This window comes from Sphaerulina musiva (assembly GCF_000320565.1).
Source record: "Sphaerulina musiva SO2202 unplaced genomic scaffold SEPMUscaffold_2, whole genome shotgun sequence".
NCBI lineage: Eukaryota > Fungi > Ascomycota > Dothideomycetes > Mycosphaerellales > Mycosphaerellaceae > Sphaerulina > Sphaerulina musiva.
Genome location: NW_016017384.1, coordinates 305,372 through 330,619, shown reverse-complemented (window position 1 = coordinate 330,619; position 25,248 = coordinate 305,372). Strand labels below are relative to the sequence as shown.

The 25,248-nt window shown below is 52.9% G+C and overlaps 10 protein-coding genes across 10 annotated transcripts; 6 read left to right on the top strand and 4 right to left on the bottom strand.

Moving 5' to 3' along the window:
• Positions 1-1,731: 1,731 nt before the first annotated feature.
• SEPMUDRAFT_146961 (uncharacterized protein) lies at positions 1,732-2,973 on the top strand. The gene is made up of 2 exons (XM_016903992.1): positions 1,732-2,446; positions 2,535-2,973. The coding sequence occupies exons 1-2, from the start codon at positions 1,907-1,909 to the stop codon at positions 2,781-2,783; spliced, it is 789 nt and encodes a 262-aa protein (XP_016763071.1). The 5' UTR covers positions 1,732-1,906; the 3' UTR covers positions 2,784-2,973.
• A 404-nt stretch (positions 2,974-3,377) lies between these two features.
• SEPMUDRAFT_146960 (root hair defective 3 GTP-binding protein) lies at positions 3,378-6,232 on the top strand (the record flags this gene model as incomplete). Its single annotated transcript, XM_016903991.1, has 2 exons — positions 3,378-5,709; positions 5,771-6,232. The coding sequence occupies 2 exons, from the start codon at positions 3,381-3,383 to the stop codon at positions 6,070-6,072; spliced, it is 2,631 nt and encodes an 876-aa protein (XP_016763070.1). The 3' UTR covers positions 6,073-6,232.
• Positions 6,233-6,409: 177 nt separating this feature from the next.
• SEPMUDRAFT_146959 (cleft lip and palate transmembrane 1) lies at positions 6,410-8,667 on the bottom strand. The gene has a single exon (XM_016903990.1). The coding sequence runs from the start codon at positions 8,519-8,521 to the stop codon at positions 6,506-6,508; it is 2,016 nt and encodes a 671-aa protein (XP_016763069.1). The 5' UTR covers positions 8,522-8,667; the 3' UTR covers positions 6,410-6,505.
• A 573-nt stretch (positions 8,668-9,240) lies between these two features.
• On the top strand, positions 9,241-14,143 carry SEPMUDRAFT_146958 (uncharacterized protein). The gene is made up of 3 exons (XM_016903989.1): positions 9,241-9,594; positions 9,701-12,669; positions 12,898-14,143. Exons 1-2 carry the CDS (start codon positions 9,582-9,584, stop codon positions 11,899-11,901), a joined length of 2,214 nt encoding a protein of 737 aa, XP_016763068.1. The 5' UTR covers positions 9,241-9,581; the 3' UTR covers positions 11,902-12,669; positions 12,898-14,143.
• On the bottom strand, positions 9,241-14,524 carry SEPMUDRAFT_161231 (voltage-gated potassium channel; the record flags this gene model as incomplete). Its single annotated transcript, XM_016907924.1, has 3 exons — positions 9,241-9,594; positions 9,701-12,669; positions 12,898-14,524. The coding sequence occupies 2 exons, from the start codon at positions 14,522-14,524 to the stop codon at positions 12,077-12,079; spliced, it is 2,220 nt and encodes a 739-aa protein (XP_016763067.1). The 3' UTR covers positions 9,241-9,594; positions 9,701-12,076.
• A 512-nt stretch (positions 14,525-15,036) lies between these two features.
• SEPMUDRAFT_59234 (uncharacterized protein) lies at positions 15,037-17,267 on the top strand. Its single transcript, XM_016909486.1, has 5 exons — positions 15,037-15,295; positions 15,381-15,552; positions 15,630-15,816; positions 15,880-16,531; positions 16,588-17,267. The coding sequence occupies exons 1-4, from the start codon at positions 15,135-15,137 to the stop codon at positions 15,969-15,971; spliced, it is 612 nt and encodes a 203-aa protein (XP_016763065.1). The 5' UTR covers positions 15,037-15,134; the 3' UTR covers positions 15,972-16,531; positions 16,588-17,267.
• SEPMUDRAFT_39179 (A1pp-domain-containing protein) lies at positions 16,294-17,243 on the bottom strand (the record flags this gene model as incomplete). Its single annotated transcript, XM_016908736.1, has 2 exons — positions 16,294-16,531; positions 16,588-17,243. 2 exons carry the CDS (start codon positions 17,241-17,243, stop codon positions 16,294-16,296), a joined length of 894 nt encoding a protein of 297 aa, XP_016763066.1.
• Positions 17,268-17,599: 332 nt separating the features above from the next.
• On the top strand, positions 17,600-20,707 carry SEPMUDRAFT_146957 (glutaminyl-tRNA synthetase). The gene has a single exon (XM_016903988.1). It carries the CDS (start codon positions 17,614-17,616, stop codon positions 19,861-19,863), a length of 2,250 nt encoding a protein of 749 aa, XP_016763064.1. The 5' UTR covers positions 17,600-17,613; the 3' UTR covers positions 19,864-20,707.
• Positions 20,708-22,262: 1,555 nt separating this feature from the next.
• On the bottom strand, positions 22,263-22,821 carry SEPMUDRAFT_105263 (uncharacterized protein; the record flags this gene model as incomplete). The annotated part of the gene is made up of 5 exons (XM_016900570.1): positions 22,263-22,353; positions 22,406-22,514; positions 22,549-22,584; positions 22,639-22,697; positions 22,748-22,821. 5 exons carry the CDS (start codon positions 22,819-22,821, stop codon positions 22,263-22,265), a joined length of 369 nt encoding a protein of 122 aa, XP_016763063.1.
• A 599-nt stretch (positions 22,822-23,420) lies between these two features.
• On the top strand, positions 23,421-25,230 carry SEPMUDRAFT_146956 (TMS membrane protein/tumor differentially expressed protein). Its single transcript, XM_016903987.1, has one exon. The coding sequence runs from the start codon at positions 23,479-23,481 to the stop codon at positions 24,940-24,942; it is 1,464 nt and encodes a 487-aa protein (XP_016763062.1). The 5' UTR covers positions 23,421-23,478; the 3' UTR covers positions 24,943-25,230.
• The last annotated feature ends 18 nt before the right edge of the window (positions 25,231-25,248 follow it).

Below are 25,248 nucleotides of genomic sequence, written 5' to 3'. Positions count from 1 at the left end.
GATGGCGAATTGGCGATTGAGTAATCACAGATATTGACCCTCAGCTGAGGTAATGTACTCGCCTCATTTCACCATGAGACCTTCTGGGAATCTCACAAGGATCGGACAATGTGTAAGAGTGATGTCGACGCTTATTGCTCTGGGTGACCGCAGCAGAAAATTATTGTGCTTGTTGCTATTGCCTAGGAATATGCAGTTGAAGGGTCGATCCTGGACCGGAACTTCAATTGGGTACATCCGCCGAGGCCTCGTTGATTGCGGATTCTCGCCGTTTGTCTTCCTCGTTGAGGAGCAGACGCAAATCGTGAAACCTGTCAGGAGACAGGGCTTAACGTTCCCAGCTTCTCAGATTCTGGTGGTTTATGCACTCACCCCCTTTCCTCGTAGGGTGGAGCAAGGCTGCAAAGCTGCTCATTTCTCGGCATGAGAGCATTGTATTGCGGAAACGGAAGAGCGTACAGCTCAACTTGTTGAGTGCTCAACTACCGAGTTAATCCTTATCGCTACCACAGTACCTATATATCAGCATCTGCCAGGGTACAGGGGAAATAGACCGAATTGTCGGATTATCAGTGGTGGACTACGAGATGTGAGGGTGGAGGGCGTCGTTTTTGAGGTTCACCCACCGCAGAAAGGGCTGAAAAAGGCAAAGATCCTCTGGAGACCCTTGATCAAGCGCCTTGTCAACTGAGAGATGTGCGTGAATGATGTATGCCCAGTGCCGGGAGTTAACTATTGTCCCCAAAGAGAGTAGAAGAACTCAGCGCAGAGCATCTCATCTTTTCCCACGAAGATGTCGCTATGGCAGTCGATGAGGGTTCATCTACAAATGATCCAGGAACGAGGAACACCTTGATCTGATGCTCCCTACACCGCGTGATGTCGTTACTCGGATGATCCCTCTATGCAGCGTAGATTGCTACATGAGGCACCTCAGTTTGAGTTGGGAAGCTGGTCCGCTGCAAAAGCCTGCAAACTGACCAACAACTGCCCTGGTGCACACACCCACATCCCCCATTCCCCCTGCACTCGCAACCGGAGCGTGCCGAAAACAAACAGGTACATGTACTGTATAGCCGTACCAACCTCATTCTATCCCACTTCTAGGCATTTCAAAACCTGTGGGAGGTAGGACATCTTGATGCTCGCGGAACGGTGTCAAGATCTGCATTGATGCCGTGCTTGCTGCTGAATGGTTGAAATATCATACGCAGCAATTGGTCGATCCCTTCCAGTGTGGTTGTTATTGGTCCGTCAGTCCCTTTAGAAATCTCTGGTAAAATGCAAGTGAACAACTGGACCGGAACATGCCGGTGACCTGTCTGTTCAGCCCCAGCCCCAGCCTTTTCTCGGAGTAATAATCTAAATCTTGAATAGGAGGTAATGTTGGCAGCACGAGGTTCGGCTTGGGTCTTTGTGATGTGCGTGTGACAGGCTAATAGTGTGTGACACTTGCGTCTGGGCAGGCTTAATCCTGAATGCAGACAACTTGACGTATTAGTCTCCTGGAGTACGATAGGCATGCCAACCAGGGGAGAAACCTGACGCATTGCATTGCACCCACAGCACCCTTTCCACGCCCCCTTCGAGTCGTGGACGACCGCTTGCCATGGCCAATTGTTTACTCTAAGTGGATCGCGCGCAACAAGAATGTACCACTAGTGTGGCGGCCGTTGCCCCTTCAGGTCATTCACATCAGGTTGGAAGGACGAAGGTTCCGAGGGCGCAGCAGATTCTTGCTTCTGGGAAGCTCTGGAAGACGGCGCGCCCAAGCTTTGGAAGCATCATTAGCCCGAAAGAGGTTCGCGCAGGCCAGGTCGTGGTGTCAGGCTGTCAGCATGGCATACACCATGGCAAGACTCTGTTGCCCTGCTCCCCCCAGACCTGCTGCTGCGGCGATGGCTTTATGTTCGATGCTCCCCTGTGCTCTCACGTCTCCAGCAAATCCATCATGCTTGCTTTGGCGCCACAAGATGACCTAACAGCGGTGCTCAAGACCTTTTCACCAGATCAATTGCTCACCACCAGACGCGCGATCGATGCCCTCCTCACACCCGATGCTCTCCGTCAGGCAAACCAACAGCTATCCCCCCTCCTCCGACTGCCACGAAGTATTCTAGAGCGCATTGTCGATTATGCAGTCTCGTACGATCACGCTATCGAAGAATCATCCAAAGCGCCAGGGTTGCTGGAGGCCTGTCATGGCTTACGGCAGGCTGCATCGAGAGCCTACTATAGTCGGAACACCTTCAAGAGAAAGCGCAGCTTCCGGGAAGAGGAGTTGGAGCGCTGGGCAAAGGTTCGCGTAGGCGAGAACAGAAGATATCTGGGGAGAGTCCGTCTGGGACCGCCCCTACACTGCAACAACGAGGAAGCCGAGAGCGAGGCCAGGAAGCTGGAGACTAGATGCTGCCTACCGATTGGCAGTGTATGGTGCTTATCCGAGGTGGGTTATCATACCGTCGCAAGATATGTGATTAAGCGACACCTCAGGACAGGGAGGCCATGGTACGTGCACTGACACTTCTCGCTAGGACGATTTCGAGAATGATTGGAGGTGGTGGGTGAATAGTCTGGGCGAGACGGACAAGTTCGAGGAGGAAGATGGCGATCAAGCGTCTACGCAAGTAGCTGCACATGGCCATCGCTCCCAAGCGTGCGCAAAGCCAGCAGCATCGTGGTATTGCTCGTCTTGGGCTCTGAGACAGGATACAGACTACTTCAGTTTGCATCGAGGGCTTCCGACTCCTGAGTCGAGACCAGGCGACTACGACACGCGGTGATGTGAACTGGCCCCATATGCATAAGGTATTCTGCTGGTCTCTAGATGTTGAAATTGGCGGTACCTCAAAGGTCATGAACACCCTCACAGCAGGACTCGTTGAAGCTGCAAAAGGGGCCCAGCGGTATGATAGGCACATGTAGCATCTCTACCTTATGGGAAGATCTGTAAATGTTGAACTGCAAGTCTCGTGATGATAACTAGAACCTGAAGCCAGAGAACACATCTTGCTCTCCTGATATATATACTCAGCTAGCACGTTCCTACGTGCACAACTGGTAGTGGTAGGTAGGCCTTCAACTGCGACTTCCTTGATAATCAAAGTACCTGGTAAACAATGCGTATTACGGTATTACCTACCTTGCCTTGGGTTGGAGAAAAGGGGATAATGCCCAGAACATGGAGCCACGTTGAGTCGTCAAGAATTAATCGACCCATGACGACGGATTTCAGCGATCAGCCACAGCACCTGATCTGATCCTCTCCAGCTTGGTACGGTTCCGATTCTAGCCTAACAACACCTGAGATTGCCGAAGCGTTACACACAAGACGTAGCTATTCGCTTAGCTGCGCCAGAACCAGGAAAACAGAAAAAGCCATGCTGTCGCCCGAACGACCTCACGCTCCCAGAGCCACCACATCTCCGGGAATGATGAACGGCCACTTTGCGCAAGTCGACAGCGATCTGTCCAAAGGCGACTTCCAGCATGGCGTCCAGATCATCAACTCCGACAAGGAGTTCAACGCCAATCTGGGCCAGTATCTGCAGCTCGAGAGCATCACGAAAGCCGGCTTCAACTACCATGTCATCTCCGTCTTTGGCAGTCAGAGTACGGGAAAGAGCACGCTACTCAATGCCCTGTTCGGCACTCAGTTTGGCGTCATGAATGAGCAGCAAAGGCAGCAGACCACAAAGGGTATTTGGATGTCCAAGAATAAGAAGGAGCTGGCCGCGGGTGATGGAAAGGCCATGGCCGCCAACATTCTGGTCATGGATGTCGAGGGCACAGATGGCAGAGAAAGAGGCGAGGATCAGGACTTTGAGCGCAAGAGTGCCTTGTTCGCGCTGGCAACGAGCGAGGTCCTCATCGTGAACATTTGGGAACATCAGGTGGGACTATACCAGGGAGCCAACATGGGCCTCCTAAAGACTGTGTTCGAGGTCAACCTACAGCTTTTCCTCAAGGAGAGAACCGTCTCTCGGACGTTGCTCTTCTTTGTGATCCGAGATCATTTGGGCACTACACCACTGGAGAATCTCAAGCAGACACTCATCCAGGACTTGTCGAGGATATGGTCCACGCTATCGAAGCCGCCTGGTCTGGAGAAGAGCCAGATTGGAGACTATTTTGACTTCGCTTTCGTTGCCCTACCGCACAAGATCCTCATGCCAGAGAAGTTTGAGCAGGAAGTTGCGCGCCTGGGCACGAGATTTCGGGAAGGCTTCAAAGATCTCAAGCGAGCTGGCCTGGTTGAAAACGAGCCTATACTACTTCCAGAGTATCACCGACGCATTCCTGCAGATGGCTTTCCTATGTATGCCTCGGGTGTGTGGGAGCAGATTGACAGCAACAAGGACCTGGATCTTCCTACGCAGCAAGAACTTCTGGCTCAGTTCCGATGCGATGAGATCTCGAAGGAGGTCCTTGTCCCTTTCGACGAGGTGATTACGCCACTAGAAGAACTCCAAAACAGTGCAGTAGCAGCAGGAAAGCCGTCAGTGATTGCAGAGCTGGGCGCCAAGCTGATATCTGCGAGAAAGCTTGTGCTTGGCAACTTTGTTGAGGAAGCGAGCAGATACCACAAGGGTGTCTTCAAGAGGAAACAAGCCGAGCTGGAGACGAAGGTGGATGGCAGGCTGAAAGCGCTGTTTGTGGGCCAACTCAGCGCCGCGCACAAGGCAGGCGTGCACGACTTTTCGGAGGCTGTATCTACTGCCGTCAAGACTGGTCAGAAGAAGGGCTCCAACTACGATTTCCACCAGATTGTCACATCCGAAAAGCAAAAGGCATTGGACCGATTCGAGGGGCATGCCAGAGCGTCACTCGTCGAAGGCACACCATGGAGTGACTACAAGCAACAACTGAACCTTTATCGTAAAGACTTGGACGAAGTGAGCGCGCGCTTGAGAAAAGACGAGATGAGACGGTTAGCAACGAGGAGCGAGAGATGGGTACGAAGCAGGCTCAGTGAGAGCGTTGGTGTGGAGTTCAACAAGCTGGGTTCTGGTCGTGCAGGATCTGGTGCGCCTGCAGAAGGAGAGAAGCCTCTCGAGAAGGAACTGTGGGATCGCATCTGGAACGTCTTCACCGATACTGTATCTCATGCAGAGACACGATTCACGGAACGGGCACGCAGCTTCGATGCTAGTCCTGACGAGGTGGAGGTTGGCCTGTGGCGCCTTCGCCGGAAATCGTGGGGCGCACTTCGAGACAAAATCGACGAAGAGCTCATGGAAGGCAATCTTCTCTTGAAGCTTCGTGAAAACTTCGAGGACAAGTTCCGCTATGATGAGGATGGTGTTCCAAGGATTTGGCGACCCACCGACGATATCGAAAGCATGTACACGAAAGCTCGCGAAAGCACGTTGACGCTGATACCGCTCCTTGCAAGGTTCAAGCTATCTCGTACATCAGCGCCACCGCCGCTGGACGCCTGGATCGGCGAGCCACCAAGCAATGTCACGACAACCGACGAGGAAGACTTGAATCCCATCGGCGGTGTCGACGAAGATGAGGGCAAGACGTTGGAAGAAGAGATGACAGTCATTAGCGATGCGAAGCAACAAGATTTGTCGACCCGTTTCAAAAAGACGGCAGATGGCGTCTATGTTGAAGCCAAGCGTAGCGCGATTGGTGGTATTACCCAAGTGCCGCTTTACTTCTATGGCCTCCTTCTAGCGCTTGGATGGAACGAGATTGTAGCAGGTAAGCAACAACGCACACACGTTGACATTGAGGACATGTACTAACATCATATTACTTACAGTGCTACGAAACCCCGTCTACTTCATTTTCCTCATCCTCGTCGGCGTTGGCGCCTATGTGACCTATACCCTCAACCTGTGGGGCCCCATGCTTCGCATGACCAATGCTGCGAGTGCGCAGGGGCTGGACATCTTCAAAGAGAAACTGCGAGATTTCTTGGAAAATTCCGAGACTGGTCGACAAGCAATCGGTATGAGTGCCAAGGCGGGTGCACCCATTCATTTGGACACTTTGAATAGTAATGGCAGCACACGGACTGGAGGAGGAGCGGCGTCGATGGAGGATGAAGTGGACGAGATATAGCATCATTGAGTCCTTTGAGTTCAGAGTTGTTGTACATCATCCCATGTGGTATATTGTTTTTTTTTTTCTACTCTTTGGGGGTCCTCTTGGTGGGGTGAAAGGGGGCATAGCGGACAAGGAACGAAAACAGTACGTCGAATATTACTACTACAGCAGTCCACTTTTTTTTCCCCAAATTTCTTAGTACAGTATTATTCGAACTTGAGTTTGAGTGTGGAAGAATCAGGCAGATGTTACATTATACGACGCAAGAAGCCGGGCATGTATTCTCATCTGCTACGGTGACCCGGATCATCCCATCGTCTTTTAGGTAGTTTATCAGAACACATCATCATCCACGTTTTGTCTATACATATAAAATATACCATATAACTAATATATCTTGACATGCATATATTACATCCTACATGTAGGTAGATTTTCAACCAACAATCTATCCTCGTCGCTTCCTCGCACTACCTTTATCCTTTCCGCTAGACACGGCAGCCGTACCAGGGGCGCCGCTTCCAGATCCTTTGACCTTGCCATCCAATGGTGCCTTCAATTCCCCAGACACATCCGTCGTGCTGCTTTTCCCAGAAGAACTCGTCAATGGTTTCGCGGCTTTCTTGGCTTCCTCTTCCTCCTCGTCGCCCCCTTGGCCGAATTCATTGACTCTGGTGTAGTCGACCTTGTAGGCCCAAGCCTGGTACAAGTAGACGAAGAAGATGACATCATCGCGTAAAGTGGCCAAACGGTGCAGAATGGGCATTTTGATGGTGAAGGCGAATAAATCATCGATGAAGGTGTTGAGGAATTTGTATGCCATGGTTCGACCGGGCATGTGGGCGACTGATTTGAGACGGTAGTTGATGTAGAGGGCTGGTACCATCATGAGGAATCCGTAGGCGTAGACACTTCCTACGAGGGTGGTGATGATGAAGCTGTACCAGGATTTGTGCTCCTCGTAGTAGAGAGAGTAGATTGCGTAGGCGAGAAGCAGTGGGCCAGCCAGGTAGCCCATGTATTGGAAGGCAATTCGGTCGTACTCTTCGGTTTGTTCTTCGGTTTCGCTGAGGACGTGTTTGTCTTCGAAGACGATTGTGTAGGGAAGTCCCAGCTTGTGGGCGTATGAGGTGGGGGTGGGTTGGCGGATGCGGACGTCGACGGTTTTGGTGATTTTCCAAGCTTCGATTGCGATACCCATGCCTTGGCCGAAGAGAATCATCCAGCTGGTATTGTCGTTGTTGTCCATGAGGTAGAGGAAGATGACGGTTTGCATGACTACGTTGGCTAGAATGGTTCGGAACGATACTCCCACGTTGTCCTTCTTCTTACGCCAATGGCCGACATCACTCTTGAATGCGAGCAGCTCGAAGATCATGTGCAGCACACTGGCGAAGACTGTTGTGCCGAGGAGCCACGGGTTAGTGTCCAAGAGAGTCTCCTTGATCAACTCCATCTCAGAACCGTCTCCTCCACCAGGGGTACTCTCGCCATGAGCAGCCTTTCGCGCAGTTTGCTTCATGCCTTCGTCCATGCTGCACATGACGCTGAATTGCCATCCCGCCAGGGTGCTCACGCCTACATTGATGGGAAGTGTAGTTTGAGGAATGGTCGAGTTCAACTCAGTCATTTGCGACTTTAGCTGCCAGAACGTGTTTAGATAGAGGACAGGATAATACCAGCCATTTTTACCCGTCTCATCGCGAGCGCCAGTAGCTTCCATGATGTAGAATTGCTTGACAGCGGGATGGAGTGTAGCCCAGGCCACATTGCCAGTATCGGGCACGAACGAGAGCGTAAAGTTGGGGTGATAGTAGGATGCAATGGAAGGTCCGGTGGGCTCTTCCTCGACAATACTAGGCTCCAGCTCAGTATCATTGTGAGGTCCAAGCAGATTGCGCACCTTGTGCACTTTCTTTTTGGCCAGGTAGGAGGTCAGGGGCCTGAGCATACGATATGCCTTGGCAGGGTTGTACGAAGGCGAGGCTGGATCCAGCTCAGCACCGGTCTGGCCGACGAAGATATGTGCCCACAAGGTTCCATTGTCCTGCACGCTCTTGGGCACAGCAAAGCTCTTGTGCACTTCTCGGTAGTCCTTTTGCGCCCTATCCAGTGCAAAGTTCGTTTCCTTCACGACCAGACTGTCTGACGGCATGTCGCGGAAGGCCGGCATGACAACGCTCGGGGAGATGTAGAGGGTAACGTCCACGGTCGTATTGGATGGCCAGAGCGGATAGAGTAGTTCGGGCACCGCACTCCACTCTCCCACCACAGCCTCTGCGCCGGGCGTGGTTGTTGGCACTGCTGGCTTTGCAGTCTGGCCAGCTCCACCGCCTCCCATCAGCAGCCTCATGCCAGCCTGAATGGCGACGAAGAAAGCGACACTCTTGCCCACCGACCATAGTTTGGCCGTCCAGTCGTCCTGGGCTGGGGCGGCATTCGTTGCAGCCACCGCTTCTGGCATGCTGGGCGAGAATGCTCAGGCGTGCTGAGGCTGTCGGTCGGTCGGTGGTGTTGTGGTGGTGGTGGTGTGTGTGAGTGTGTGTATGGCGATGGATAGTCTCGTGCTATTTCGCCATGTAGACAGATGTTGGTGATGTTGGAACAGCCTTAAGGCTTAGGGAGACCTGTTCTCATCTCTCTCTCTCTCTCTCTCTCTAGGAGCTACTGACTTTCTGACTTTCGTCCACCTCGACAGCAAATCACGCTAGCACGTGGAGCCGGCGTCGACAGCGGAGATAAGATCTGGTGGTGCACGTCCCGTCCCGTCCCGTCCCATCACGTTCCATCCTTGATCCCGCCACGGTCTATCCGTTCTTTGTCAGTGGGGACTTGTTGGATGGCGATATAGACAAGCCAAGGCCAAGCAAAAGCGACTCCGGCAGCATTCTTGTCCTTGTTCTCCATTGCTGCATGCATCTGTTCATGTATCCAAGACCAGCACTCAGTGTTATCAGACTATCAGACATACTACTTGTGTCTTCGGAATCCGGTCGCTGCATACATACTAGACTATCCGTGTTTGGTGGGTCTGTCGTCGGCAAAAGTAGGAAAAGTAAGGTTCGTCGGATCGATGCATGTGACTAGACGTGCTCTCTCAGCTCCATTCAGATGACACCGACTGCCTCACTAGCGACCGACTGCGACCTGACCTGACCTGACCTGACACTATCGCTGCCCACCTGCACGCACTCAGCATCACTTGCCCTACCCTACCTACAACTACCTTCTCTACACTCCTAGGTAACCTTACCACCTACCACCTACCTACCTAATCTACCATCGTACACTCCACTCCACTACCTACCCTCACATTAGCTATCAACACAACATCACCACCACCCGCTGCCGCATTCGGCGATTGGAAACGACTACTCGCCTTGGGCTGGCCTGGCCTGGCAGCTTGACGGTGCAACTCTGGTGAAGCTGCAGAACGATCCCGTCCTCTGCTACTCACCACCACCACCACCACCACACCTGCTCGCCACTTCACAACCCGACCTGACTGAGCCGTCGCTGCCATCATGTTCTCCGAATGTAGGTTGCCGCTTCTCCTCCGTCGAATTCCGTCTGATGAGCACATACGACACTCGTGCTCAAGAAGAAGAAGAAGCTCGCGTGACTAACACTTCTGAACCGTCAGACGCATCTCGCTTCCTACAGCAGTCCAACGCCCAACTACCATTCGCACAGCAAGAAGATGCGAGAAGTCGATCGCGCAACCCACTCGATCGTCGGCGTGCTCCTGCTTCCCACTCGCGATACGTGCAACGCCCGGGCATGAACCTCACACACCACAATCCGACTTCGTCACAATCACGCTTTCCCTTTGCCCCATTTTCGCGGCAAGAGCCATCGCAGGCCCCATTGTTCTATAGTGCAGCCGAGGGACAGGCCGAAGACGAGGGCCACGAGTATCAGCGGGAAGTGGCTGACTCGTATGCTCTGCAGCGGAGTAGGCAGCACTTTGGTCCCAGTAACCTCACTGAGAGCTCGGAGATGGACGATGATGGCATGGAGGCGCTAGAGGAGACGGAGAAAGGACAGAACCACGATAGAGAAGAAAGCCTGCCTCGAGGAAGGCTAGGCGCTCCATACCCACCTTCTTCGCGTGCCGAGAGCAGAGCGTCAGATATGAGTGGCAAAGGAAAAGGAAGGATGGTGGATGTGAATCTCAACAGTACCATTGACGAGGAGCCGCCTGAGTCACTAGCGAATCTCTCGCCCTCGATAGACCTGGACGAACCGCCTGCTCCCGTCAGAACATTCAGGCCGGCCACGAAACCGAGCGTACTGAGTTCATACTTGCCTCTCGAAGCGGAGCTAGATGATACGCAACACCTGGATCCGCGACCCATGTCGCCCGACCGCGAAAGTGTACCGCCAACCGTCGTCTTACCCGCGCAAGAGCCTCCCAAACACGATGCTTTCTGGGCCAACCTCTTTCAGATTTCATTATGCACCATGTTTGCCGTGTTTATTTTGATATGGTTTCAGACCTCGACACCGAAGAGCTCGCTCGGCGACACCATTTACACTGCTCTCAAGGGCAGCACGAGCATGCTCGTGTGGGATACACTAATCGCCGTTGTGGTGGCACTGTTGTGGCTGTCATTACTGCGGAATCATGTCCGGCCACTAGTATACATCATGATCGTGGCCGTTCCCGTCGTGCTATTCTCGTTCTCGCTATATCCTTTTATCAGCAGTTTCAAAGGCGCTTGGCACGGCAACTCGTTGCAGGATAAGGCGATGCGATGGGGTTCTTTCGTCCCGGCATTCATGGCCTTCTTCTGGACATGGAGCGTCATCAAAAATCGCCACAGTCTTCACAGCTCAATCCAGGTTCTGGAGTTTTCAACCAAAATTCTGGCAGCGAGCCCCTACTTGATCGTCTTAGGCTTCGCTGCGCTTTCCGTCGTTGTCACGTTCTCGTGGACCTGGATGTTGATGTTTGAGCGCATCTTCCTATCTGGACACTTCGCGGGCGCAAAAAAGTGGATCATCAATGCCAACAGCTGGTGGCTGGGAGCATACTTTATCTTACAATATCTGTGGACGCTTGGTGTCATTGCTGGCCTGCAAAGAGCCACAACTGCTGCTGTGGTGAGCCAGTGGTACTTCCATCGCCGGGCAGTCCCTCAACCAACGAGCCAAGAAGTCGTCAAGGCTAGCTTCCTGCATGCTACAGGCGCGCTGTTCGGTACGACCTGTCTGAGCACGTTTCTCAGCCTCTTAGTGCGTCTTCCGCTGATTGTCCTTCCCGGCCGTCTATCTGGACTGCTCAATATGGCGGCATACTGGATCATGCCAAGTACTCTGGCAACGTTGACGAATCCTCTCACCCTCACATATGCTGCTATCCATAGTCAACCACTGGGAATCTCCGCGCGAGGACTCAATCAGCTGAATTTTGTCTCTCGTACAAACCCAAGCAATACACTAGGCCCTCGCAACTTCAATCCTGCACAGTCGGGCAGTGCGCTTATGCCATATCGCCTGGCAAAACTGCTCTTGCAAGCGACCCGATGGATCATGTCCTTTGCACTCGGCTTTGGCGGGTGGGTGCGCGCCGCGCATAGCATTCAAATACAAGGTGCAGCATCGGGCCTGCGAGGCAGCTTGTACGCATACATTGTCGGTATGATTGCCGGAACTATCGGCTTCGCCGTGCTAGGTTGCATAGAGAACATCGTCGGTGGTGTCATTGACGCCTCGATGATTTGCTGGGCCAGCGAAACCGCTGGTGGACGTGGTGAAGCCAGATTCTGCCGAGAGGCGGGCGAGCTCTTTGCCAATGAAGGAAGGTTGAACTTTGACCAAAGGAGGGGCAACATGGTATAGATAAGAAATGTAGAAGTCAGTAAAGTGCATGTGTGTGCGTGACCCTCTGATATCCAGCTTAAATCCAGTCGCGAATTCAGGCGGAGGCACTCGTCTGTGTAATGGCGACGACAGAAGCTACATGTACCTTGAGAACATGCCACAGCAATGACCAGCCCCGGAATTTTGATACTCTTCATTCACCAAGCGTTTGTGATAAGTGTTCTGATCCGCCCGACAAGTCATTCCCTGCGTCGACAGCAACCTTGTTGCCATCACCAGCACTTGCCAGAGTCTTCTCCATCCTGCGCACATAGCGACTGAGACTTTCACATAGTCGATCCAGCACAAACTCTGCTTCGCTCGTGTTCGCCATCATCGGACTGTCTTCCCCTATCCAGTCCCACTCCACCATACCTCTCTGATCTTCCTGCTCATCATCCTGACGCTTGTCTACGGTGAATCGGATGAGGCGTGTAAACTCCACCCACTCTTCGTATGAATATCTGCTCTTTTCACGATTCGTGACATGCCGAGCAACGCGCTTGATTGCTTTCGGCAGCTCTGCAGCGAGTTGAGCATCAGTCGTCTGTTCCACGGCCAGTTGATCAATGGTCGTAGTAGTAGGATTGGTGGCCACTTCTGCATCAGGCTCAGGTCCATATGGCAGTCCTTCTTCTTCTTTTCTTCGCATTTCTTTTCCAGCTTTCCGACTTTGCAATGTTTTCAACAGCCATGGTTGTCTGTTTAGAATAGCCCGCCAGACACCCTTTTGAGGCAGAACGGTGACTATATTGTAAGAGGTGGAATGTAAGCAAGTATATATTAAATTTCTGAAGATTTGCGGCCGCATCTGTCTCATACGGTCGGTGGCTTGTGTGTCTCCAACAAGCTTTGTCGCTGCAGTGTACGCCAGCCAGATTTGATGAGATATGTAAGTTGAAAGAAAAAAAGAAAAACGAAAAAAGAGGAAAAAAAAGGAAAAAAGTTGCCCACAGAATTTCTTGCTTCACTTACAGTCTGCAACGCCAGAAGTGCCGTTTTTGAACTTCTTCACCACGGTATCGCCAAGATCACTGACTAAGATGGTCATGGTAGGTACGGCGAGCAAGCTCCAGAAGACGAAAAAGGGTCTGCCTGCATTGCTCTTGGGTGACAAGTCACCATAGCCAATGGTTAAAAGGGAAACATAGGCAAAGTACAGCGCTTTGTAGTAGGTCATTTCGTTCTCCGTGTTCTTCTCCGCTTGCCAAAACACGACACCCCCTCCGCACCACAGCACGCCGAACGCTGCGACGGAGAGGAGCAAGGCGTACCATCTTTTGAATCGTGATGTCGATTTCTGAATCCGTCGCATCAACTCGAAGCGGTCTTTTTCTTCCCGGAGCAGCAGAAGCTTTGGTTTTCGAGGAGCGAGACGTTGTGGGGGCAAAGCCCATGTACTACCGGCGGCTCTCCTGAGGCTACCTATATAAGTGCCTGTCCAAGAAAGGGGGCCTCGCCCTGAAGGAGGATGATCTACGTCGTCAGGAAAGTTGATCGTTCGCTGCTCTTCTTCTTCTTCTTTTTCTTTCGACTTGTCCTCCTCGGCATGACAAAATGCCGGTGTGGAAATGAGTCGACCGTCTCCGGGAGGCATCTGCTTGCGCTCAAGCTCAAGAGACGATGTCACGGTTCTGTCCATTGTCCTCGCCCGCGTCTTCTCAACGTGTCGCTTGACTACCTTCTCTGAGCTCAGCTCTCTCGCGAACCCTGCAATGGAGCTCACCATGAGACCAAGCATGACAATTCCGCCTACCGAGTACGGGAAGACTAGACCTCTGCCAACATCACTGCTCGGATACAGGTCGCCGAAGCCCACAGTGAGGATGGTGACATCCGAAAAGTACAGGGAATTGACAAAACTCCATGGAAAGTTGCCCTCGTCGTAATCACCATATCTGCGCTCCACGGCTGTGAAGATGCCGCCGCCAGCTGCCAGCCACAAGAAGAACAACATGGTCTGCAAGATGAGGGTCCTCTGGCTGTCGGTCAAGGTAAAGTGCTGTGGGTAATGACCGAGCGCAAAGCCGAGCATGTTGACCATCAGAATCGTGGCGCAGCCCAGGTACATACAGGCAGCCAAAACTCCATACCAGAATCCTTGAGTGTAGGTTTGCTGCGGTCGCAGTGGCGGAACGTAGATTTGCATGCTCCAGGTGATGCCGCACAGAATTCCGGCAGCACCATACCAGCACAGCATGGTCACCGGCAAGGCAATCACGTATCGGATGCGGTTGGTAAAGTTGCAGAGTAAGAAAAAGTTCCCAATGAAGCCCACAATGAGCGAGACGAGGTTGAGAGTATAGCACCATGTCGGATCAGCAAAGTCGTGTCCTTGCAGCTGTGTGACGAGCAAAGTCGTGTCGCCGTCCCAGGAGCAAATGGCTGCTGCAGTGGCGCTGGTGGCGGTACTGACCAGACACATTCGCCACGAAGTGATTAACGCTGCCAGTGAGAACACACTTGCGAGGGGACCGATGGTGGCTGCCAGAAGGGGTATGGCCGTACTTGCAAACCACCAGTCCTGCTGGTCGTCGTCCTCGTTCCATTGCCGAAAGTGAAAACTTCCACCAAGGCGCGTGCTGGATCGCTTCGGATGCATGAGCTCGCATGGAAGACCTCTTGGGGTATCTGCTGCTGCTGCTGCTGCTGATGATGATGATGGACGGTCGTGTAGAAGACTTGCGACGCTGCACGTACTCTTGAAGGTGGTAATGGTGGAGGTGAAGGTGGTGATGGATTCCAAGAGGCCTGAGATCTGATTTCCAATGTCCACTATAGTAGTTCTAATGGTGCCGGTCCGATTGTCTTTCACCGATGCCGTTTCCGTTGTAGTCGTGCCGCAGCATGGATGTATATAAGGTGTATGGTATGTATACGAGCTGTGCAGTGTGGAGGGCGTGTGTTCAGTACGACGAATCATGGTGTAACGTAGACGCCACCCCCGTCGTATGGTTTGTGATTATGTGGTCCGGTTTCCCAGGTGGGTTAGGACGTGTAGAGCTGATGATATCAGTACGGTACCTTAGTTCCAATCGAGGAGATATGTGAGTTTGTGTCGTCGTAGACATGTTCGTCTAGCGTATGTGTGCTTGTCACCCCCATAGGAGGTATGACGGAGCCGGCAGCGGGCGCTCCACCAAGTGAATCCTCATGACAATATCCAAATTCGAACGCTTCGCTGCTTCGAAGCCTTCAAGTTGCATCCAAAGATGACCTTCCAACAAGAACTGAACTCCTGGTTCGCTCCCAAAGACAGCCCCAACAACTGCCCTCCGCCCCGAGTCGGCGAGCAAGCGCCTCGCTCCACGAAACTCGAGCTACAACCCAACCATCGCACCATCATCGCCTTCCTGAGACATTGCGGCTGTCCGTACGTCTGACCACTGATTGATCCATCATTGCATCTACCATAGACACTGTGGCTAATTGATGATGACTCGGGAAATCTTCTCCAGCTTTGCAGAGAAAACCTATCTGCTCCTCCGGGAATCGGCAAAATCTCACCAGGACATCGACTTCATCGCTGTATCGCACTCTGATCAGGCTTCGACGGACAAATGGGTCCGGTCTATACCGCAATTTGGCAGTGAGTCGGAGAATTTGAGGGTTGTGGTGGATGATACAAAGGTAGGTACAAATGGTGGCGGAGTGTGGTGCTGGCTGGAGAGTGCTTGTGTACTGACTTTGGACTCTAATCTACCTAGGAAGCGTATGCTGCATATGGGCTTGGCATCTCCTCGTGGCTTCATGTGCTCTCTCCTGCGAGCATGATGAATGTTTTCAGCTTGGCCAGACGTGAAGGTATCAGTAATCGCCCTACGGAAAGTGGAACGAGATGGCAGACTTCAGGTACTTTTGCGATTGGTGAAGATGGAATTGTGAAATGGGGAGGTCTGTCTCTACCGTGTCGTGAACGCCGATCTGGAGTGGTTACATGCTGACCATTTTGTGCAGGGCCTGCTAGTAGAGCAGACGATATTCCCGACTTTGAAGAGGTTGTCAAGACTCTTGATCCAGTCCACGGAGTTTCACAGAGCAAGCTTTGAGCATGCGACAGTCTAGTAGCCTCACCGATCATCTCCCCCGCCGACTCACCTTCGCTCATACACGTTCGTCACATACTCCATAGCTCTCCCCACCTCTGATTTACACGGCCTCATGATAGGAACAGCGTCACCAGCTGAACAATGAGGTCGAAGTTCTGTACTATTGCCTTCCGACTGTGATTATCTTCTCCAAGTGATTCTGCCAATGTCGATCGCTGACGGGGTATCTAATATGTAAGTAGAGTAGTCAAAAGTGTCGTGTCTCATCTCAACGCATGCGTCCCGGGACGTTCGCGCTTTCGTGAATGAAAAACTATGTCAGTCAGTTCGGCTGGACCATTGCAGACTGGTCGGTCTTTTGTCGCTTAGACTCGGGCTCGTCAGGCTGCTTGGGCTCTTGGGTCGGTACACTTGGGAGGTCCGGCAAAATCGACCCCGAAGCAAGCTCAGTAGACTTGGACTGAGCGGCAGCTTGGTCTTCTCTCTGCTCTTTGTCTGATCCTTCTGTCTTCTCGGCATTTGATTCATCCGCAGGTGCAGTATCCGACGAGAAGTATTTCCTGCGAGCAGGTTAGCATCATCCCCCGTTGCGGCGCTTTCAGAGGCTGCTCCTCACGGCACAATCTCCTCGTATGCGTGTTGATCCTTGTTCACGAATTGGCAAAACACAATGCGCTCGATCTTGCCTGCCCTCTCCACGTCTGCCTCCAACCAGCGTTTCACCGCGCCAATGGCCACCTCGGCAGCCTCATCACTCGGGTAGCCATAGATGCCAGTGCTCAGAGCACTGAAAGCGATGCTTTTAAGGCCATGCTGGGCAGCCAGGTCGAGACTCGTGGTGTAGCATCCTCGCAGCAACCTCGCATTGCTTCCATCTCCGCCGTCCTCTTCCGCAAGGCCTTGACGTCGGTAGACTGGTCCCACAGCATGAATGACATAACGACATGGCAGGTTCCCGTACGCTTTTGTGATCTTGGCTGAGCCAGTGTCGCAGCCGTCGAGAGTGCGGCATTCCTCGAGCAGCTCGCGGCCTGCAGCACGATGGATCGCGCCATCCACACCACTGCCGCCTAGGAGGGACTTATTCGCAGCGTTGACGATGGCGTCGACTCCCAGCTTCGTGATATCGACCTGGACGAGGGAAACGGTGTCGTTCCATTTCGCGTTGGCATCTGCGGCAGGCTCCGCGGAGGGTGTGAGCTGGCGCCGGTGGTAGAGGAGCGTGAGAGTGGGCAAATCGGCCAGTGAGATACATGTAGATGACGATGCCATGTCCGTTTGACGCGATTGGAGTTGATGCTGGGCCCAAGACAGGACAGGACAGGACAGGACAAGACAGGACAGGTACCTACAAGCGGGTGTGGACCGCGGTCCGCCAGACAAGGTCCATAGCAGTGATAGCACAAACAGTTAGGTACCTGGTAGGCTGGTAGGTAAAGAAGGTACGCGACGCGACCAACCCCGCCATCCCGCGCTTCTTCAAAGTTCAAGCGAGACTAGCCTATTCTAAGCGAGTGAGCAACCAATCTTGACTCACTTTCTTTGACTGGGCCACTCTCGAAACGACGCCGGATTGTGCACTTCCTCCCCTCCCCTCCCCTCCCCTCCCCTCCCACGGCCATTCCGATCGAGCATCGACAACATGGCTGACCACCCGCCCGCACCGCCCGCTCCGCCCCCAGCGCCGTCTGCAGACGCCCCCGACGGAGCACCGAAGATCTCCAAGCGCGCCGCCGAAAAAGAGGCCAAGAAAGCCGCTGCCAAAGCCGCCAAAGCAGCTTCCAAATCTGCTCCTCAAGCGGCACCAGCAGCAGCAGCAGGAGGAGGAGCGGACTCCAGCAAGAAATCTTCTCAAGCAGACCCCGTAGATCCCTTCAAGACCGGCTGGCTCAAGGGAGTCTATTCCGAGAAGCCTGTTGCTCCCGCCCAAGTCCAGACTCGATTCCCCCCCGAACCCAATGGCTACCTGCACATCGGCCATGCGAAGGCTATCACCGTCAACTTTGGTTTCGCCAAGTCATATGGCGGCAAATGCAATCTCCGCTTCGACGACACCAACCCTGCCAAAGAAGAAGAGCAGTTCTTCACTAGTATCAAGGATATGGTGAGCTGGCTGGGCTTCGAGCCTGCACGTGTCACCTACAGCAGCGATGACTTTGATCGGCTCTATGAACTGGCCGAGGAATTGATCAAGAAGAGCAAGGCATACGTATGTTTCTGTTCGGCAGCTGCGATCCAGGCGGGTCGAGGAGGGAAAGAGCACGGTCCGAGATCAGTCTGCGAGCATTGGAGCAAAAGCGTGGACGCCAACCTAGCAGAGTTCAGAGGAATGCGGGATGGCAAGTACGAGGCGGGCGAGGCTCTCCTACGAATGAAGCAGTTCTTGGGCACGAAGCCGGAGGAGTACGAGGTGGCAGAAGAGGACAGCGCGGAGGTGAAGAGGGAAAAGGACAAGCTGAGAAGACTGGCAAACAATCCTGCGCTGTGGGACTGTGCGGCATATCGCATCAAGAAGGACAACTACCACCATCGGACCGGTCTGAAGTGGCGAATCTATCCCACCTACGAGTTCACACACTGCTTGTGCGACTCATTCGAGGGCATCACACACAGTCTGTGTACGGTCGAATTCGAGACGCTGCGACCTGCCTACGACTGGCTTCTGGAGGCCCTCAATCACAAGCTGCCGGGCTCGGACGAAAAGGGTCCCATGCAGCGCGAATATGGCAGATTGAACGTCGAGGGCACCATCCTATCCAAGCGTAGGATCGCCATGCTTGTCAACGGGACCACTGTCGGGCAAGATTCCGACCCCGTGGACGAAGCCGCAGACGCTATTGATCAGATGAACTTGGAGGAGGAGGGCGACGAAGAGCCAATGACTACCACTGAAGTCAGCAAAGCTGTCACCAGTGGCACTGGCCGCAAGATTCCACCTGTCGTCCGCGATTGGAATGATCCACGCCTGTTCACACTTGTCGCACTCCGACGCAGAGGTGTGCCACCCGGTGCTCTCAAAAAGTTCGTCTTTGATCTTGGCGTCACCAAAGCCAACGCAAACACCATGACCCATACCCTAGATGCCACGATGCGTACATATCTCGAGCGAACAGTCCCTCGTCTCATGCTCGTCCTCGATCCGATTAAAGTCACATTCACAAATCTGCCGGACGATTACGCCGAGTCTTGCGTTGTGCCCTTTGACCCCAAAGACAAGGAAAAGGGCGACCATACCGTCCCCTTCACCAAAACCATATACATTGACCGCGACGACTTCCGTGAAGAAGATGACCCAGACTTCTTCCGCCTTTCCCCCGGTCAGAGCGTCGGTCTGCTCCACGTCCAACACCCGATCAAAGTCATCTCTCTTTCCAAGAACGCCGAGGGCAAGGTCGACGAGATCAAGGCAGAGTACGGCAAAGATGTCCCACTTGGCAAGGCCCGCATCCACTGGGTTGGCGAATCCAAGTCTGAAAACTCCCCCATCAAAGTCGAGTGCCGCGTCTTCAACTCTCTTTTCAAGACCACCAAGCCCAATGAACTCGACTGGAAGAGTGGTGGGTACTACGACGACGTCAATCCCGAATCCGAAGTCATCTACAAGAATGCTCTGGTCGAAGTGGGATTCCGCGAGATTCAGCAGAGAGCTCCCTGGCCGAAAACAGAGGGCGAGACGAGTGGCAATGCTGATAAGTCGAGTGTCCGTTTCCAGGGCCTGCGGACTGCTTTCTTTGCTGAAGATCAAGACTCGACCCCGGAGCACATTGTGCTCAATCGGATCGTGAGCCTCAAGGAAGACACTTCGAAGAAGGACGTTGGCGCTACTGGAGAGAAGAAGGCAGCAGCTGGCGGGAATAAGGGGAATAAGAAGGCTCCTGCTGCTGCCAAGTGAGTGCAAAGCCAAAGCTGATTTCGATGACTGTGCCGGTATGTCGTTAGCGAGGAGTTGGCTGCAAGGTTGGTGTTTTTTAGCACTTCTTATCTAACGGGTTTCCGCGTCTTCCGGACGCGTCGTTTGTCGCCTTGACCTCTTCGTTGAAGTTGTCGTTACTGTCACTTCCCTTACCACGATGCTACCTATCCAAGTGCATATGAGGAGTTACGAATGATGACAGCCACGAGCGCAGCAGCTTGTGAGCAAACAGGTGTGGCTGAAAGCGAGTCTTTGCGAGGTAACACGAGCTTTCAATACTGTACCTTCAAGCATGTGGTCAGTGGTCTGAGACTCTGAGTAGTGGTGTCTGGAGACTGGTGCTGTTGTTGCTGCCCGGGGGAGCGGCAGAGGGCGGAGTCTGGGCCGGATGATAACGACAACCTCGACAAGTCACAGGGTGACATGGATTCATGGAAGACCACCTTGTCTCGGCCCCGCGGGCATTGCGGAGTGCTCAAAGACAGAAAGCTTATCGACTGGGGCAATGCTTCATCCCCACTGAAGGATGCACATGGAATCATGGATGTTCCCCCCTCCCCCATGCATGTATGTGACAGTGTCTGTCCCCTTTGGGAATCTTGGTCAAGGATGGATATTGATCAAGGATAGAACTGTATATTCCAACAATCAACCGAATTGGACCGACGGGGAGGTCTACAGTTATAAATTTATTGTCACCAGTTCCCTCTCTGGCTCTCACCACCGCGTAGTTTTCTATTTTCCCCCTTCTCCTCTCCTGACTTGCTACCAACCCTTCTCAGCCAGCGATACAGACCACTAACAAAAAGAACAATACCTGAACAATAACAATGCGAGTATTCCTCCTACTGCTCGCTGCTCTCGCTGGAGTGGCTGTAGCAGGCGAGGAATATGAGGTTCATGAACCACATTCGGGACATTCCGAACCAGAACCGCCGGAACCAGAACCGCCGACGTGTGACCCAGAGTGTTAAGACGGTCGAGCTCCGTGTCGCACATTCGGCAGCGTGGATACGGGGGTGGTCGTAGAGGAAAAGTGATAGTGCCCGGGTGTGGTGGGGCAATAGGGTGTTAAGAAGACGGCCGAAGTCCGTGTCTTCTTCCAGCGGAGGTAAGCCTGTCTATACAAACCCGGGGTTTTGGTCAAGTATATGCCTGCATATTCCAATAACTAACAAATTGGACCAACAGGGAGGTCTACGACTCTATGGTAACATGGAATTTATTACCACCTGTGTTCCTTACTACCGCGAGGTCTCTTATTTGCTCCTCTCCCCTCACGTCTCCTCTCTTGTCTTGCTCCCAACCCTTCTCAGCCAACGATACGGAGAAGACCACAACCACCACCACCACCACCACCACCACCACCACCAACCAACAACAACAACAAAAAAAAAAAACAACAATGACAACAATGCGAGTCTTCCTCCTACTGCTAGCTGCTCTCGCTAGAGTGGCTGTAGCAGGCGAGGAATATGAGGTTCATGATCCACATTCCGAACCAGAACCGCCGATGCCCGAACCAGAACCGCCGGTGTGTGACCCAGAGTGTTAAGACGGTCGAGCTCCGTGTCCTCTTCTAGCGGAGGTAAGTACAAAGACTACTAGGTAGCGTGCAAAGTAAGTAACAAGCTGATAGATTGCCGGCTTAGGATTACCACACTCTCTCCCTCCCTCCCTCTCTCTTGTACGAATCCTGTATGTCTCTCTCGGGGGTCATTTTTTCTTTTTTTTTCTTTTCTCCCTCTTTTACTACCACGGATCCTGTGTCTTTCTCGGACATCCTTCTTTACTTTGTTCTTCTTTCTTCTGGCGTGGTAGTGTCGAGGACGATACCGGCGTTGAGTTCCATCATACCGTGCCTGGAATCTCTCACGTGGGACGGGCCTGGACACGTTTGCGGAAAAGGGTTGTTTTGGGATGAGTGGGTGTTGTGATGATCGAGAAGAAAGTATGTATGAGCAGTGAATGGTGGGGATGTTGGCAAGTAAGGGGGAAGGACGGGTTTGCAGTCTGCCGAAAATTTATACCGAGCGATCGATTGACGTGGTAGGATTATGATAACGATGATGATGAGAATTATGTATCTTGCTGTTTCCCCCCCTGTACCCAAGTGCATACTGCTGATACTGATTTCATACTCAGTAGCTGGGATTTGTTTGAGCAAGTGCTGGGTCCGTTATCTGACACCCATGTCCATATAGGGGCAACGATTCTCTATGGACAATGGGCTATATCCTTCAGTTTCACGACAATGGGCCATATCCTTCACGTTATAGTAGGACATATAGGCGCAAGGCTGTCCACACTGATCGTATATCTCGGTAAAGGTATGCTATGTGCCCGGTGGACACTGTTCCGTTCGATTCCTGTGCTGCCTACCAGCCCGTATCGACGCCAAAAATCGGCAGGTGAGCATGTGATGGCACTTGCGGATCATGATTATCACTCCTGACAGACAATTGATTCCTGGTTTGATGTCAGCACAAGGATCGCAAAACCTGAAAGTATTACTTTTTACCGTGAAGAGCTAGGAAGATGGCAGCTGTAGTAAGTAGACATCCTACGACTACGAGGCAGGTTTCTTTCTGTTTCTGGGCCTATAGCTGCATAATCCAAAACACCCAGGCCTGTAAGGTAGGTAAGATACATACATGTACATACATATGTAATGTAAAATACGGTGTGGCGGTGAAGGAACTGTAAGTTAGATATATAGAACTCGTCACATTATTGCAACCCCGACTAACAGACCTAATTCTCTAGTGTTGCGCTGCCGTACGTATTTCGCGCTCTTTTTCTGTGCGCACGAGCTAAGATGTTGCAGTGTGGTTAAATGGGTCCTTAAATTCACGAGACCCACCGAGCCTGGTCGTAGCATATGGCGAATGGTCGTCGCCAGCTGCTGAATCGTGCAAGACCACCGATTGCGATCATGTTCGACACCTATCGAAGACGCCTGGTCCGACGCGTCTATATGGCCCGAAGTGCGAGAAGTGGTGGGGGAGGGAGAGGGAGAGAGAGAGAGAGAGAGAGAGAGAGAGGGAGAGAGATAGGGGAAGGGGAAGAAGAGGAAGAAGAGGAGGAGGAGGAGATATGTCTTATCACGTGCGCAGCTGTACGTTCGTTACCTACCTTATGGTCCTGTTCTTATGGTCCTGTGACCTGTCCTTAGCGATATCTCGAATGAATTTCGTTGTATCTGTCATAGCCTACCTAGGCTGTGACTGGCTGTCGCCGCTGTCAGTTCAAGACTCTCAAGACTCACTCAAGTCCAAGCTATATTATTACGCGTTATTGTCTTTAACAGACACGGTGCTACCCCCTACGCTAGGCTCCAAGCTCAGCAAGCTGAATTATGCCGAATTGCCGATTTAGATTTCCTCGTGACGTATCTCGCACGTGCTGCTCCTGCTTGATCACATCCCGGAGATCCGCAGACCAGACACACACATCATCCTCCCCATAACACCATCACCACATTCCTCCCCACCACCACCACCACCACCACCACCACCACCACCCTCCTCCTCCTCACGACCGCCAACACCACCACCACTCGACTGGTGTCCACCCAAATCCACGCACGGCACAATGGGCGCCCTGCTATCGCTGCCCCTCCTGGCTGTACCCAGCGTGGGCACCCTCCTCACCGCCGGCGCCAGTTGCTGTGGAGCGGCGACATGTTCCGCCGTATGCTCAGCCTGCGGCAAGTGTAACAACAGTGTCGCCACTCGAATCGCCTACGCCGCCATCCTCCTCCTCAACTCGCTGCTGTCGTGGGTCATGCTCACCGAATGGGCCGTCAAGAAGCTGCAAAACATTCTGCTGGATTATGTCGTGGTGGACTGCTTCGGACACGAATGCTTTGGCTTTGCCGCCGTGCATCGCATCAACTTTGCGCTGGGCCTGTTCCACTTCGTATTGGCCGTCTTGCTGATCGGTGTCAACACCTCCAAGGACACCAGAGCCGCGCTGCAGAATGGCTTCTGGGGACCCAAGATTGTCATCTGGTTGGGCCTGATTGTGCTCAGCTTCCTGATCCCAAACCGTTTCTTCGAGGTCTGGGGCAACTATGTTGCACTTGTAGGCGCCATTCTCTTCTTGCTTCTGGGACTGGTCCTGTTGGTGGATTTGGCACACTCCTTTGCAGAGTTCTGTATCGAGAAGATCGAAGACACCGATTCCGGTCTCTGGCGTGGCATTCTGATCGGTTCCACTCTGAGCATGTACTTGGGTGCCCTTGCCATGACCATTGTCATGTACGTCTTCTTCGCCAATAGCGGATGTAGCATGAACCAGGCTGCCATTACCATGAACCTCATCTTCCTGATTGGCATTAGCGTCATGTCCATTCACCCAACCATCCAAGCAAACAACCCGCGCGCTGGCCTTGCGCAGGCTGCCATTGTCTCCATCTACTGCAGCTACCTCACCCTGAGTGCGGTCGCTATGGAGCCCGATGATAAGAGCTGCAATCCTCTTGTCCGAGCTGCTGGCACTCGAAAAGCGAGCATCATCCTGGGAGCTGTAGTCACATTCATCACCTGCGCCTACACAACGACACGTGCTGCCACCTATGGTCTCGCCATGGGCGCCGCCAACAAGGGCTACGTCTCGCTGGACAATGAAGCTGACAGTCACGATCTGGTGGATACCCAGCCAGAGTCACGACGCGCCATGCGCCAGGAAGCCCTGCGTCGTGCAGTCGAGTCTGGAGCCTTGCCTGCATCGGCACTAGATGAGAGCGACGACGACGATGATGACGACGATGACTCAAAGAGCGGCAAGCACAAGAACGACGATGAAAAGCAACGTACACAGTACAACTACTCGCTGTATCACATCATCTTTATGCTCGCCACAGCATGGGTTGCCACTCTTCTGACACAAAACATTGGAAGCGATAGTACCATTGAGAAGGGCGACTTTGTGCCGGTCGGCAGAACGTACTGGGCAAGTTGGGTGAAGATTGTGTGCGCATGGGTATGTTATGGCATATTTGGCTGGACACTGGCAGCACCGATCATCATGCCTGATAGGTTTGACTACTCGTGAGATTTGTAGCGAATAGCCCTTTTTTTCTACTGTACCATTATGAGACGCACTAAAATACATCCGTAGCCGGATCCAGGACGGGAATCACAGTCTGTCCCCCATATCGACAACGCGCATATGCAAGTTGGGCATTTCCACGTGTAAACGGCGTTCAAGTCAGCGACTACTCATGCAAGTGATATGTCTCAAGCACGGTTCCTGGTTTAAGCGCCCACGCTACGTCGATCTCCACGTGATCACGTTTGAAGGATGCGGCGGGACCTCCAGTACCTGTAGTTACGCCTTTACCGCCTCGACCCTGATCAG

Excerpts from the sequence above, each read along its gene's own strand:
- SEPMUDRAFT_146961 (XM_016903992.1), top strand. The coding sequence starts at position 1,907 with ATGTTCGATGCTCCCCTGTGCTCTCACGTCTCCAGCAAATCCATCATG. Across the intron at positions 2,447-2,534 it reads GTGTATGGTGCTTATCCGAG|GACGATTTCGAGAATGATTG; the intron begins GTGGGTTATCAT and ends ACTTCTCGCTAG.
- SEPMUDRAFT_146956 (XM_016903987.1), top strand. The coding sequence starts at position 23,479 with ATGGGCGCCCTGCTATCGCTGCCCCTCCTGGCTGTACCCAGCGTGGGC.
- SEPMUDRAFT_146959 (XM_016903990.1), bottom strand. The coding sequence starts at position 8,521 with ATGCCAGAAGCGGTGGCTGCAACGAATGCCGCCCCAGCCCAGGACGAC.
- SEPMUDRAFT_59234 (XM_016909486.1), top strand. The coding sequence starts at position 15,135 with ATGACCTTCCAACAAGAACTGAACTCCTGGTTCGCTCCCAAAGACAGC. Across the intron at positions 15,553-15,629 it reads TTGTGGTGGATGATACAAAG|GAAGCGTATGCTGCATATGG; the intron begins GTAGGTACAAAT and ends TAATCTACCTAG. Across the intron at positions 15,817-15,879 it reads TGGAATTGTGAAATGGGGAG|GGCCTGCTAGTAGAGCAGAC; the intron begins GTCTGTCTCTAC and ends CATTTTGTGCAG.
- SEPMUDRAFT_146957 (XM_016903988.1), top strand. The coding sequence starts at position 17,614 with ATGGCTGACCACCCGCCCGCACCGCCCGCTCCGCCCCCAGCGCCGTCT.